Source organism: Caretta caretta, chromosome 24 (genome assembly GCF_965140235.1).
Source record: "Caretta caretta isolate rCarCar2 chromosome 24, rCarCar1.hap1, whole genome shotgun sequence".
In the NCBI taxonomy this organism is placed as follows: Eukaryota; Metazoa; Chordata; order Testudines; family Cheloniidae; genus Caretta; species Caretta caretta.
The window spans coordinates 5943198-5958190 of NC_134229.1; the positions used below are offsets into that span (position 1 = coordinate 5943198).

Here is a 14993-nt window from a genome sequence, read left to right on the forward strand (position 1 = left end):
GGCGCAGCTGAAGAAAGGAAGACAGGAGGAAGGTATCTCCAGGCTGGTAAACGCTCCATGTCATGAGAGCAGGTGCAGGTATTAAGGTCACACAGGGCCTTAAAGCCCATAGTGAACCGGGAGCCATTCTGAGTGATCGATTTTGGAAAAAATAGGGGCAGTTGTCTCCTATTGGGTTCTACTTTTGTGCAACCACATTTTTTTCCATGGGAAATGACCCATTTTTTGTTAAATCTCTTCAGCTCGAAGATACAGGAGCTCCCACTTGGGGTGAAATAGCAAGCATGACTCCTTAAAAGAGAGACTGAGGACAAGGCAGGCAAAAAGTATATTTGTGCATTAATTTGATGTGCAGTTTCATTTATGGCAATACCTCAAATGTAAGAATGTGGTGCTGTTATGTCTTGTTAGTGTAAAGTGCCTTTAATGATGAAGCCACCCTGCTGCTCTGTGGAGCTCTTGCTGAGATGTGGGCTGAATCTACTGGCTCCATTTGTGAGAATTATTGGTGTCATATGATGTAGTGAAGAGAAAATTAGCAAGCTGCTTTTAGATACCATTTAACAAGACAATTATTTAATTCCAGCCTTGGTGTGGCGTTGACACTTGATGCATGCTTTTTCTTAGACTATTTCTTTTAGTTATAACAACTCAAAACTCCTCTGACTAGTCAATCATCTGTTAAATCTTTTCCAGATTTGGTACCCCGTATCCCAACCTAAAGAAATACTGGGCAGTATAATGCAGGCCCATAGTTTATATATTGGAAGCAAAGCGGGGAGTTACAGAATTTAAAAACCGTTAATAACCTAGCTATTTATTTTACGGTCCAGAGTCTCATTTACACCAAGGCTCTTTTATACCACTCTGGTAATGTAAAAGTCTTCAAGTGAGAATAATGTCACCTGCTTTAAGACACCTTTTTGCTACCAGAGTGGTGTAAAATGAGAATCTAGCCCAAAGTGTTCTTGTTGTTTAGCCATCCCTTGACATGGCAGAATCCCGCCCCCCCAAACAACAACATTGTGCTAGTGCAAAAGTGAAATTGCCTAGAAACAGGAAGTTTAACTGACCCATTTAGTTCCAAGGTCCAAGTTGAGAAAAATGCAAAGAGGTAAAAATAAATTAGATGCTTACGGCTCGTTCACCTGTACGTAGATAATCGCACAGGTAATGGGATTTGTAATTTGACATTGTCTCTTTTAAGGTCTCTGCCACTTTCTCATTTAGTGAATTTGTAGCTTGTGTTTGGACTGTGTATTTGGAATTAGCAATGTTAATGTTGTTTTCTGTTTTCTTGCAGCACATGGTTATGAGCTTTAGGGTATCAGAACTGCAGGTTCTCTTGGGTTTTGCTGGCAGGAACAAGAGTGGAAGGAAGCACGAGTTGCTCACAAAGGCATTACAGCTGCTCAAATCTGGCTGCAGCCCAGCTGTTCAGATGAAAATTAAGGAGTTGTACCGACGAAGGTTCCCAAGGAAGATCTTAACTCCTTCAGACTTGTCCATGCTCCATATTCAGACAGGGCAACTGCCCTCCGCCACTGCACTGACGCAGGGCAGCACAGTGTGTCACTTGCCCTATGACAACAGTTCAGCAGCTTCTACGGTGCCAACGGCTGTGTTGCCTCCGGTGCCTATGCTGGGACCCAAACATGAGACAGATGTTCAGCACTTATCCCCGCCCATTCATCCGGTCCATCCAGACGTCAAAATGAAGAGGCTGCCCTTCTATGACGTTTATGATGAGCTGATTAAACCCACCACATTAGGTATGTGAATAAATTAGCTTTGGTTCTCTTTTCTACAGGATACTGTTACTCAAAGGTTACTGGCTTGACAGCCCTTGAAACTGAAAGCTTCTGGTTATTCACAGACTGGGCTTAGCATGGGCAATGAGGGCTAGCTTCCCAGACTGCTTTGCAAGTGCGCATCAGTCTTGATTTGGAAGGACTACGTCTGTGGGTGAGGATGGGAGTCTGGTCTCCATGGCCCAGGCAATCCCGGGCTTTTCTGCTGAGATTGGCTCTGGTGTGTTTTATGGCAGAGACACCTGTGAACGAATAACCTTAGATGGTGATTTTTGTGGGGGGACAAGAATTATCTTGGCATTTCTGTATGGTGTGTAGTCCAGTGGGACCTTGATCCCTGACTCAGTCCTTAGGTAGTACTGCAATTGAAATAACCACTGGGCTGAGATCTGCCAACTCGTTTTGCATAGGCTACTGAAGAGGTTCAGTTGCTCTTGTGGGTTTCTGGATTCAGACTAACCATTTAGTGAAAAGCCTCATATCCGTTTACTGATCCCTTCAGCCAACCAGTCTCCTGCAGCTCTTAAGTGGATAATGATCAGTATGTGCTGCTTTTTTTTTTTTTTTTTTTAATTTGGGCATCTGTGTCGGATAGAGCCAGTTTGTGAACTTTGCTGGGAACAGACTTGAGTTCTTCATTATAGTCTAAATCACCCTCTTCTAGAATTACTATACTGCCTGTGAGTGATCTATGATATTTCAGCATTTGGACTATGAAGCCGAGAGAAGGAATTCCTGCTTAGTATGGGATAGAGTCTCAGAACAGTATCTTGAGTGCCAGGTGTTAACATCGATACCTTGCAAAAATGACAAAGAAAAATAAAAACCAAACAGTCTCTTGGGTAGCACCTTTAGAATTCCATGGCACCTTCAGGCCTAATTCTGCTTCATTAGACTGCAAACTTGTTGGCTTGTTCTTGATCTCTCTTCTCCCCCCCCCCCCCCCCCCCCCACACTTTGTCAGGATGATGGTTAACTCAATGAAAGTTAAGAGAAATTAATTGAAAATCATCAATAAAACCCCAATAAATGAAAATGAACAAGTGTTATTTTTATTATGATAGTGCTTAGAAGTCCCGACTGGGCTCAGGGCCCTGTTGTGTTACAACAGTGGACAAACATGAAGTAAGAGACAGCTCTTCCAGGCAGGAACTTACTGTCTAAATAGACAAGACAGACAAAGGACAGGAGGGAGACATGAAGATTCTAAAGGTGAATAGAAATGGAGGAATAGGGGAAGAGATTCCTTTACGCCACATGGAACTCGGAGGCCCATTCCATTTATGCTTTGCTGTCCATTGGCTGGCACATTAGCAGCACCCTTTTGATAGGTGCCACATATCTGACATGGTACCACTTGATTAGTTGTGTGATTTGGTGCCTCACGTTGGCCAAACTAAGAGTTCAACCCATACAAATGAGCTGGAACAGTCTCTTTCTCTTTGCCAATGGTGGGGTGACCACAGTCAGGGTAATTCTGTGGCAGTCTGACTTGAAGACCTTGTGGGCCCTCCTTATAAGTGTAAGGGTACCAGTAAAAACAACAGTTGGGTATGGCTCCCAGCTTTTCCCTACAAATTCCTTTGACCCTGGGATGTCTGTTCATGGCCCTGCCTCTGACTAGCTGGGAGACATTAGATAAGTTGCATATTTGTTTCCCACGGTGCCCCCAATGTGCCAGGCATTTTCCATGCATTAAAAAGATACGTTATCTGTTGGAAAGAACTCATGCTTTCCCCATCTGTAAACTGAGGGGAGGGATGGCTGTGTGTCTTTGCTGATGTCTGTGGATACTCCATCTAATTCTCGCTGAAGTCTATGGAAAGATCCCCATTGACTTCATGGGATCTGGATCAGGGCCGGGAAGAGCAGAGTCTTATTGTCCATTTTGAAGCAGTACATTGTGCGAACTTTCCTGTTAACTAAGGTCATGTGTTGACGGCACAGCTTCTCTTCAGACTGGCCTGACCTAGCTGATACCGTTTGAGTGATTGTAGTTTGGATTCAGGTGTGGGTTTTTTTACCACATAAATGTGGTGGTGTTTGCTGCAGGGGAGATAGATATGTCTGGCTTCATTATTCCTGCTCTTGGCACAGCAAGACTCATCAGCTTGATGCCTGTTTTTTTTTTAAAGTATATTTTCTTGACTTTTTTCAGAGTAGCAGCTGTGTTAGTCTGTATTCGCAAAAAGAAAAGGAGGACTTGTGGCACCTTAGAGACTAACAAATTTATTTGAGCATAAGCTTTCATAAGCATAAAGCATCCGATGAAGTGAGCTGTAGCTCATGAAAGCTTATGCTCAAATAAATCTGTTAGTCTCTAAAGTGCCACAGGTACTCCTTTTCTTTTCTTGACTTTGACTCCATTATCCCTCCCAGCCAACCTGTAGTTTCCTTAAATGGGATGCGCATGTTGCAAAAGAACTCATTATTGCTCTGTGCCAAAATAATCCGCTCCCTGCCCCTCTCCCCCCAGATAAGCCTTCTTAGTCAAATATTAATATTTGAATTAAAAATAAACTTTCTGTATGACTGACGGGCGGGGGGGGAGCGGGGGTGCGTCTCACACTCATTGCACACACCAGGGGCTTCTTGTTTCCTTCCATTCCCTCCTATGGGCTCCCTGTGTGAACCCTCCCATCCCCCTCTATTTCAGGGATTCGCTGAAACCCCCACCCCCGCTGAGTTCACAATTTGTCCCTCCAGGCCAGGGGTTGTGTGTGCCTCCCCATGCCAGGGTCTCCCATTCTCCTCCAGGTCTCCCTCCCCCATACCTTCTTCTCCCATTCTCCCCACCCCGCATGCTGGGGCTCTATGTCCCTCATTCCTTCCTTCCCCACCATGGCAGGGGCTCTGTGTGTCTCTCCCATTCCCCCTCTGCCACATGCTGCAGGGTCTGTGTGCCCTCATTCCCCCTCCTCAGGTTACTGTCCCACATCATCTCCCTCCTTCCCCCCCCCCCACACCAGGAGCTCTATGTGATCTCCCCATTCCCTCCTCTGCCAAATGTCCCCTGGCCCTTCTCCTCCCATATCAGGGTCCCACGTTCTCCACCTCCACTAGGGCTTTTCCCCCCTTTCCCTTATGCCAGGTGTTCTTTTTGGCTCCCCTTTCCCTTCCACCAATCTGATTTAATTTTCTGTCTGTCTGGGAGGTAAGTCATTCAGGGTGTCAGCATTTTAAAAATGTTTTGGGACCATGGGCTGACCTGAGATGGGGTGGGGTTGAGGGGTCATGCTGGAAGGTGTTAATGGCTTCCGTCAACCAGTTTTTTCATCTGTAGACAGTTGGAGAGGCCGCTGAAGCTGCTGAGTGTGATAGCCAGATGCAAGGGGCTCAGTGTCTCTCCTCCCCCCCATTTCCCTCTTTCTGATTTCCTATTCTCCCCAAAATCAATAGAGTTCTGCCCAGTGATACCTAGAACATTTCAGTCAATTCCAAAATTCAGGGAATATGGCATTGAAAATTTATTGCGTTACTGGCTGAGAATTGCCATTGAGTTGAATGTAAGACCTCGCTTTGCTTGGCAATTTATGAAATATGTGTAGCGCCATACAGGCATGTTCTTTGCTCCAGTGAGTTGATATGGCTTATTTCTAGAGTATCCTGAAACTTCTTGATGCTTTAAACAAATAAAAGATCATGACCCTGCTCCAAGGAGCTTACAGTAAAAAACAAATCCAGTTTTCTGAATTCTGGTATCTAGCAAATATAACTCCCACCCCGAAAATTAGTTGCTTCTTTCTTCTAAACTAAAAATGTTCGCAAAGTTTTGTGTAGTTTTATGTAGGGGATGTACTTCCTACTTTAAGTGGAAACCTCAGTACAACTTCAGCTGTGTAGCTTATGGGGCACTTTCATAATAAGGCCAGGAAGGGAAGAGTTCATAGAATCATAGAATCATAGAATATAAGGGTTGGAAGGGACCCCAGAAGGTCATCTAGTCCAACCCCCTGCTCAAAGCAGGACCAATTCCCAGTTAAATCATCCCAGCCAGGGCTTTGTCAAGCCTGACCTTAAAAACCTCTAAGGAAGGAGATTCTACCACCTCCCTAGGTAACGCATTCCAGTGTTTCACCACCCTCTTAGTGAAAAAGTTTTTCCTAATATCCAATCTAAACCTCCCCCACTGTAACTTGAGACCATTACTCCTCGTTCTGTCATCTGATACCATTGAGAACAGTCTAGAGCCATCCTCTTTGGAACCCCCTTTCAGGTAGTTGAAAACAGCTATCAAATCCCCCCTCATTCTTCTCTTCTGCAGGCTAAACAATCCCAGCTCCCTCAGCCTCTCCTCATAACTCATATGTTCCAGACCCCTAATCATTTTTGTTGCCCTTCGCTGGACTCTCTCCAATTTATCCACATCCTTCTTGAAGTGTGGGGCCCAAAACTGGACACAGTACTCCAGATGAGGCCTCACCAATGTCGAATAGAGGGGAACGATCACGTCCCTCGATCTGCTCGCTATGCCCCTACTTATACATCCCAAAATGCCATTGGCCTTCTTGGCAACAAGGGCACACTGCTGACTCATTTCCAGCTTCTCGTCCACTGTCACCCCTAGGTCCTTTTCCGCAGAACTGCTGCCTAGACATTCGGTCCCTAGTCTGTAGCTGTGCATTGGGTTCTTCCGTCCTAAGTGCAGGACCCTGCACTTATCCTTATTGAACCTCATCAGATTTCTTTTGGCCCAATCCTCCAATTTGTCTAGGTCCTTCTGTATCCTATCCCTCCCCTCCAGCGTATCTACCACTCCTCCCAGTTTAGTATCATCCGCAAATTTGCTGAGAGTGCAATCCACACCATCCTCCAGATCATTTATGAAGATATTGAACAAAACCGGCCCCAGGACCGACCCTTGGGGCACACCACTTGATACCGGCTGCCAACTAGACATGGAGCCATTGATCACTACCCGTTGAGCCCGACAATCTAGCCAGCTTTCTACCCACCTTGTAGTGCATTCATCCAGCCCATACTTCCTTAACTTGCTGACAAGAATACTGTGGGAGACCGTGTCAAAAGCTTTGCTAAAGTCAAGAAACAATACATCCACTGCTTTCCCTTCATCCACAGAACCAGTAATCTCATCATAGAAGGCGATTAGATTAGTCAGGCATGACCTTCCCTTGGTGAATCCATGCTGGCTGTTCCTGATCACTTTCCTCTCATGCAAGTGCTTCAGGATTGATTCTTTGAGGACCTGCTCCATGATTTTTCCAGGGACTGAAGTGAGGCTGACTGGCCTGTAGTTCCCAGGATCCTCCTTCTTCCCTTTTTTAAAGATTGGCACTACATTAGCCTTTTTCCAGTCATCCGGGACTTCCCCGGTTCGCCACGAGTTTTCAAAGAGAATGGCCAATGGCTCTGCAATCACAGCCGCCAGTTCCTTCAGCACTCTCGGATGCAACTCGTCCGGCCCCATGGACTTGTGCACGTCCAGCTTTTCTAAAAAGTCCCTAACCACCTCTATCTCCACAGAGGGCTGGCCATCTCTTCCCCATTTTGTGATGCCCAGCGTAGCAGTCTGGGAGCTGACCTTGTTAGTGAAAACAGAGGCAAAAAAAGCATTGAGTACATTAGCTTTTTCCACATCCTCTGTCACTAGTTTGCCTCCCTCATTCAGTAAGGGGCCCACACATTCCTTGGCTTTCTTCTTGTTGCCAACATACCTGAAGAAACCCTTCTTGTTACTCTTGACATCTCTGGCTAGCTGCAGCTCCAGGTGCGATTTGGCCCTCCTGATATCATTCCTACATGCCCTAGCAATATTTTTATACTCTTCCCTGGTCATATGTCCAACCTTCCACTTCTTGTAAGCTTCTTTTTTATGTTTAAGATCCGCTAAGATTTCACCATTAAGCCAAGCTGGTCGCCTGCCATATTTACTATTCTTTCGACTCATCGGGATGGTTTGTCCCTGTAACCTCAACAGGGATTCCTTGAAATACAGCCAGCTCTCCTGGACTCCTTTCCCCTTCAAGTTAGTCCCCCAGGGGATCCTGGCCATCCGTTCCCTGAGGGAGTCGAAGTCTGCTTTCCTGAAGTCCAGGGTCCGTATCGTGCTGCTTACCTTTCTTCCCTGTGTCAGGATCCTGAACTCAACCAACTCATGGTCACTGCCCCCCAGATTCCCATCCACTTTTGCTTCCCCCACTAATTCTACCCGGTTTGTGAGCAGCAGGTCAAGAAAAGCGCCCCCCCTAGTTGGCTCCTCGAGCACTTGCGCCAGGAAATTGTCCCCTACGCTTTCCAAAAACTTCCTGGATTTCCAAAAACTTCCTGGAGTTGTGATAAGAAGAGAGGAGTGATAGAAGAAGTAAACCTTCAGGAGAGATTTGAAAGAGGGAAGAGAGCACTTGGTGGATGAAGTCCCTGAGAGCATCTTGGATGTAGGGGACAGCATGATAGAAGGCACAAAACAGGAGGAATAAGGCAAGAGGATTGAAAGAATGTAGGAAGGGACAGCTTTGTGGTTAAGGCATAGGACTAAAGAATCTGGAGAGTTGTGTTCTGCTTCAGAACAAGTCACTTTGAATGCTGGAGATAATATTGACCAGGGCTTAAATTCAGCTGGAGCTGTCCGGAGCGGAGCTCAGATAAATATTTTCAACCCCCCTGTAGTTTTTATAGCATGTTGGGGGTTCTGGGAAATACTCTAAGAAATTAAGCCCTGATATTGATCTACCCTCCAGGGGTATTGAGAAGATGAATGCATTATTGTTTGTGCTCAGATACTAAGGCGATGAAGGCTCCAGTAACATCTATAAATAATGAATAGATGAAAGCAGAGATATAGGTGGGGTGAAACTAGTAAGAAGGGCAGTGAGAAGGGTTTTACCAATGGGGCCGTGAGGAAGAGGTAGATTTTGGTGATACTGACAGAGGAGGAAGAAGAAAGGAGATTTAGTGAGGGACTGGAGAAAGGCCTTAAAGATGATGCCAGGATTGTCAGAAAGGCTAGCAAGGTTCCGAGCTGGGACAGAGGAAGGAGTCGGAATGCAGCTCTGGCCGGGACAGTGGATGCTCAGGCAGTCAGCATTCCTGCCCTGAAGACCTGAGTCTGCGTTGTATGGCACGGGAGTAAAAAGGCATGGAGATCTTGTTGATGAGTTCGGAATAGAAGCCACAAAGTCAAGTCAGAGGGGCTCCTTGTTTGTTAATTCCTTTTTCCGTGTGCAGAGGTTACCACTGAGGGTGCCGATTGTGACTCTTTTGTGGAAGGAAAAGGCCGGGGTAGGGACCGTCGAATTGTAGAAGTCAACGAACGGCTACGCAGGTGGTGTCGGAGAGAAGTCTTTGGATTCTTTGACCATGGGATAGTGTTCCATGAAGGAGGAGTGCTGGGCAGAGATGGGCTCCACCTAACGAAGAGAGGGAAGAGCATCTTTGCGAGCAGGCTGGCTAACCTAGTGAGGAGGGCTTTAAACTAGGTTCACCGGGGGAAGGAGACCAAAGCCCTGAGGTAAGTGGGCAAGCAGGATGCCGGGAGGAAGCACAGGCAGGAACGTCTGTGAGGGGAGGGCTCCTACCTCATACTGAGAATGAGGGGCGATCAGCAGGTTATCTCAAGTGCCTATATACAAATGCACAAAGCCTTGGAAACAAGCAGGGAGAACTGGAGGTCCTGGTGAAGGCAAGGAATTATGACGTGATTGGAATAACAGAGACTTGGTGGGATAACGCACATGACTGGAGTACTGTCATGGATGGTTATAAACTGTTCAGGAAGGACAGGCAGGGCAGAAAAGGTGGGGGAGTAGCACTGAATGTAAGGGAGCAGTATGACTGCTCAGAGCTCTGGTATGAAACTGCAGAAAAACCTGAGTGTCTCTGGATTAAGTTTAGAAGTGTGAGCAACAAGAGTGATGTAGTGGTGGGAGTCTGCTGTAGACCACCGGACCAGGGGGATGAGGTGGATGAGGCTTTCTTCCGGCAACTCGCAGAAGCTACTAGATCGCACGCCCTAGTTTTCATGGGCGACGTTAATCATCCTGATATCTGCTGGGAGAGCACTACAGCGGTGCACAGACAATCCAGGAAGTTTTTGGAAAACGTAGGGGACAATTTCTGGTGCAAGTACTGGAGGAGCCAGCTAGGGGGAGAGCTTTTCTTGACCTGCTGCTCACAAACCAGGAAGAATTAGTAGGGGAAGCAAAAGTGGATGGGAATCTGGGAGGCAGTGACCATGAGTTGGTCGAGTTCAGGATCCTGACACAGGGAAGAAAGGTAAGCAGCAGAATACGGATCCTGGACTTCAGGAAAGCAGACTTCGACTCCCTCAGGGAACTGATGGGTAGGATCCCGTGGGGGAATAACATGAGGGGGGAAGGAGTCCAGGAGAGCTGGCTGTATTTCAAAGAATCCCTATTGAGGTTACAGGGGCAAACCATCCTGATGTGTCGAAAGAATAGTAAATATGGCAGGCGACCAGCTTGGCTTAACGGTGAAATCCTTGCAGATCTGAAACATAAAAAAGAAGCTTACAAGAAGTGGAAGATTGGACAAATGACCAGGGAAGAGTATAAAAATGTTGCTCGGGCATGTAGGAATGAAATTAGGAGGGCCAAATCGCATCTGGAGCTGCAGCTAGCAAGAGATGTTAAGAGTAACAAGAAGGGTTTCTTCAGGTATGTTGGCAACAAGAAGAAAGCCAAGGAAAGTGTGGGCCCCTTACTGAATGAGGGAGGCAACCTAGTGACAGAGGATGTGGAAAAAGCTAATGTACTCAGTGCTTTTTTTGCCTCTGTCTTCACGAACAAGGTCAGCTCCCAGACTGCTGCGCTGGGCAACACAGCATGGGGAGTAGGTGGCCAGCCCTCTGTGGAGAAAGAAGTGGTTAGGGACTATTTAGAAAAGCTGGACGTGCACAAGTTCATGGGGCCAGATGCGTTGCATCCGAGAGTGCTAAAGGAGTTGGTGGCTGTGATTGCAGAGCCATTGGCCATTCTCTTTGAAAACTCATGGCGATCGGGGGAAGTCCTGGGCGACTGGAAAAAGGCTAATGTAGTGCCCATCTTTAAAAAAGGGAAGAAGGAGGATCCTGGGAACTACAGGCCAGTCAGCCTCACCTCAGTCCCCAGAAAAATCATGGAGCAGGTCCTCAAGGAATCAATCCTGAAGCACTTACACGAGAGGAAAGTGATCAGGAACAGTCAGCATGGATTCACCAAGGGAAGGTCATGCCTGACTAATCTAATCGCCTCCTATCATGAGATTACTGGCTCTGTGGATGAAGGGAAAGCAGTGGATGTATTGTTTCTTGACTTTAGCAAAGCTTTTGACACGGTCTCCCACAGTATTCTTGTCAGCAAGTTAAAGAAGTATGGGCTGGATGAATGCACTATAAGGTGGGTAGAAAGTTGGCTAGATTGTCGGGCTCAACGGGTAGTGATCAATGGCTCCATGTCTAGCTGGCAGCCGGTATCAAGTGGTGTGCCCCAAGGGTCGGTCCTGGGGCCGGTTTTGTTCTATATCTTCATAAATGATCTGGAGGATGGTGTGGATTGCACAGTCAGCAAATTTGCAGATGATACTAAACTAGGAGGAGTGGTAGATACGGTGGCAGGTAGGGATAGGATACAGAGGGACTTAGACAAATTGGAGGATTGGGCCAAAAGAAATCTGATGAGGTTCAACAAGGATAAGTGCAGGGTCCTGCACTTAAGACGGAAGAATCCAATGCACCGATACAGACTAGGGACCGAATGGTTAGGCAGCAGTTCTGCGGAAAAAGACCTAGGGGTGACAGTGGACGAGAAGCTGGATATGAGTCAACAGTGTGCCCTTGTTGCCAAGAAGGCCAGTGGCATTTTGGGATATATAAGTAGGGGCACAGCCAGCAGATCGAGGGACTTGATCGTTCCCCTCTATGCCTCATCTGGAGTACTGTGTCCAGTTTTGGGCCCCACACTACAAGAAGGATGTGGAAAAATTGGAGAGAGTCCAGCGAAGGGCAACAAAAATGATTAGGGGTCTGGAACACATGACTTATGAGGAGCGGCTGAGGGAACTGGGATTGTTTAGTCTGCAGAAGAGAAGAATGAGGGGGGATTTGATAGCTGCTTTCAGCTACCTGAGAGGTGGTTCCAAAGAGGATGGTTCTAAACTGTTCTCAGTTGTAGAAGATGACAGGACAAGGAGTAATGGTCTCAAGTTGCAGTGGGGAAGGTTTAGGTTGGATATTAGGAAAAACTTTTTCACTAGGAGGGTGGTGAAACACTGGAATGCGTTACCTAGGGAGGTGGTAGAATCTCCTTAGAAGTTTTTAAGGTCAGGCTTGACAAAGCCCTGGCTGGGATGATTTAGTTGGGGATTGGTCCTGCTTTGAGCAGGGAGTTGGACTAGATGACCTCCTGAGGTCCCTTCCAACCCTGATATTCTATGATTCTATGATAACAAATGTCTGCAAATGGTGTGGCCCAGTGGGCCTGGAAAGCTGCTATTGCGTAACAAAGTTTGAGCTCCTCTGTGTTATAGGATGGCTCTGAACTGAGCAATGGTATTGGATAGAAAAGGAGTGATAGGGAGATGGACAGTGGTGAAATTCATGGACCTTGGCCTAGGTCCTGCTATCACCATGTTTAGCGGTTTTGCCATTGACTTGAGCAGGAGCAGGGCCTTGATCTTACTCGAGGACTGAGGAGTGGAAGGCTAGGATGGGAAGTATTAAGATGAGGTCAGAAACCTCTCCAAAGAGCTCGAGTTTATGCTGCCCGGGCAGTTAGCCTGTTTTTGGAGGCTGGCACAAGTTCTGGCAGGTCATCTGCAGAGGAAAGTTTCTGTTTTTCAGACCTCACATTCTTCACATTCTTGAAGTTCAGGAAATTGGAGAAGCAAGCTCCTAGCCTGACTGTGGAATCCTCTCTTGCAGAATATAGAGTGGGATTAACTGTGTTCTTGGGGAGGCGGGGATGAGGGTGTTCTTGTGCCTAGGAACGTGCTCAGAGTCCTTTTTTAGTGCGTGTTGCAGTATGTACTAACATCTGCCCCAATTCGGTACTGCAGATTTGACATAACTATCTTGAATTTATGTAATGCCTCTCCTCCTAAATGTGATACCAGCGCTCTTTACAAATCTGTCTGATCCCATATGGCCCAATGACACCACCTTTTTGCTGGAATAAACAAACAGTCCAGCTTCCACACACAAGCAAAGCAGTGCATGGTAGATGTACGTGACTTTGATTTGTCCTGATCCAGAGGGATGTTGTACATCTGGGATGACTCCAGTGGGAATTGTGGCTGCTTGAGATCTCTTGGGATAGGCATAGGACCTAGAGCAAGTGCAGCAGAGTGCTTTGTGTTTAAAATTCAACAAGATCTGCTGTCTTGTAGGTTACTTGAGCTTACTTGCCGCTCCTGGTTTATTTTAGAAGCACAAAGTTTGCATTACTGGTGGTCTGCTACATTGAAGGCAACTTTTTTAAATGACAGGTTTCAGAGTAACAGCCGTGTTAGTCTGTATTCGCAAAAAGAAAAGGAGTACTTGTAGCACCTTAGAGACTAACCAATCATGCTCAAATAAATTGGTTAGTCTCTAAGGTGCTACAAGTACTCCTTAACTTTTTTAAAGGCAGACTCCTCACTAGGATATTTTACATGAAAATACCTGCACTAGATGAGAAGTGATATCTCCCCTCGAAGTCAGTAGAGTTTAATTCTCAGGAGGACCATGCTTATCCATAAAATTTGCCTCCCTGTCAGTAACTGCTGCTTAAAGTACGTGATTCACCCCCTACGTTGGTTTTTCCTTGTGTTTTGTTTTTTAAGTAAGTGCACAGCTGTTTTTGTATTTTAGATTTATTTAGGACCTTGAGTGTGCCTTCATGCCTGGCGAAGATAAGGAAAAGGTCTATTTCTTATTAGGGGAGTGTGCTCCTACTATAATTACAATAATGACTATAATTTCCAGGGTAGTTTATGACCTCTGGGATTGCCTAGCTGTGTCTTGGCCCACAGACTCCTCCAACCTGATTGCTAACTCCAGGAAGTGCCATGCACCTTGATCATTACTGCTTAGTCAGGAGGTTATGTGGTGAAAATATTAGATCAGGGAACTGGGAGGCGAGGGTTTTTGGATTCTATTTTCAGCTCTGCCACTGGCTGACTGACTCTGGGTAAGCCACTTTGCCTCTCTATGCCTCCGTTTCCTCATCTGTAAAATGCTGGTGACAGTACTGTGCTACCTTGCCTGGGCGATGTTGCGTGGTGTTTGTGATGTTCTTTGAGAGCCCCTGACTGGAAGGCATGTTAGAAGCACACGGAATTAAGAATAATTGGTGAGGTGTGGACTACAATCCTTGCTTGTGCACAACTACCATTGAAATCCATGGGAGTTATGACTAAGGACTACTCTGTATTTATACCGCATGTGATGTGTTCTTACGTAATCGTAGATCAGTTTATGGGTGGAAAGGGAGGGAGATTGTTTTTTAGAACGCCTTGCTGACCCAACCATCCTTCCAGGAGCAGAGAGAGCTCAGCCTTGTGCTCAAGATAATGTTTACCTCCTACTTCTTTTGTTCTTCTACAGCATCTACGAACAGCCAGCGGTTTGAAGAGGCGCACTTCACCTTTGCCCTAACACCTCAGCAAGTTCAACAAATTCTCACCTCTAGGTAAGCAAATGGCTGGCTCTTCAGGATCTGTCTGCCCAGTGTGTGTTGCATATGGCTTTTATGCAGGCTTTTCACTTGGCCTCCAGTAATACTGCCAGGTCAGAGGGGGGGAGTGGGGAGGAAGAATTTGGCAAGTGGTTGGGTGGCTGAAACTAACAAAGACAAGGAGGTCAGGTGACATGGGAAAGGGAGCTTGTGTCCCTGAGCACTTTCACTGCAATAACTGGGAATAAAATCCCTGGGCCAGATCCTCAGCTGGTGTAAATTGTGTCACTGCCTTGACCTCAGTGGTGCTATCCCACTTACAGAAGCTGAAGAGCTGACTCCAAGTTGGTATAATGGGATTGACTTTGTATACGTATCAGAGTTAATGATAACTGGATAAAAACATATAAAACTGGCCTCAAGATCATGTTTGCATTGCCGGTACTCTAGCTGGCTTGCTTTATCCCTTTTAGGATATGAAACTGCTCTGCACTAGCAAGGGAATGGACTGGATGATCTAATAAGTCTCTTCTGATTTATTTACTTCATCCTCGACTATGTGTCTGTTCCCTGT

The 14993-nt window shown here is 46.3% G+C and overlaps 1 protein-coding gene across 6 annotated transcripts in view; it reads left to right on the top strand.

The window, feature by feature from the left end:
• The window catches only part of PIAS3 (protein inhibitor of activated STAT 3), a 43934-nt gene that overhangs the window by 9897 nt on the left and 19044 nt on the right, over positions 1-14993 (top strand). For all 6 annotated transcript variants that reach the window (XM_048828641.2, XM_048828636.2, XM_048828640.2 and 3 more), the window contains 2 exons: positions 1304-1772; positions 14350-14434. In XM_048828641.2, the coding sequence (XP_048684598.1) occupies positions 1307-1772; positions 14350-14434 (551 nt within the window). In that variant the 5' untranslated portion in view covers positions 1304-1306. The remainder of the gene's footprint in view (positions 1-1303; positions 1773-14349; positions 14435-14993) is intronic.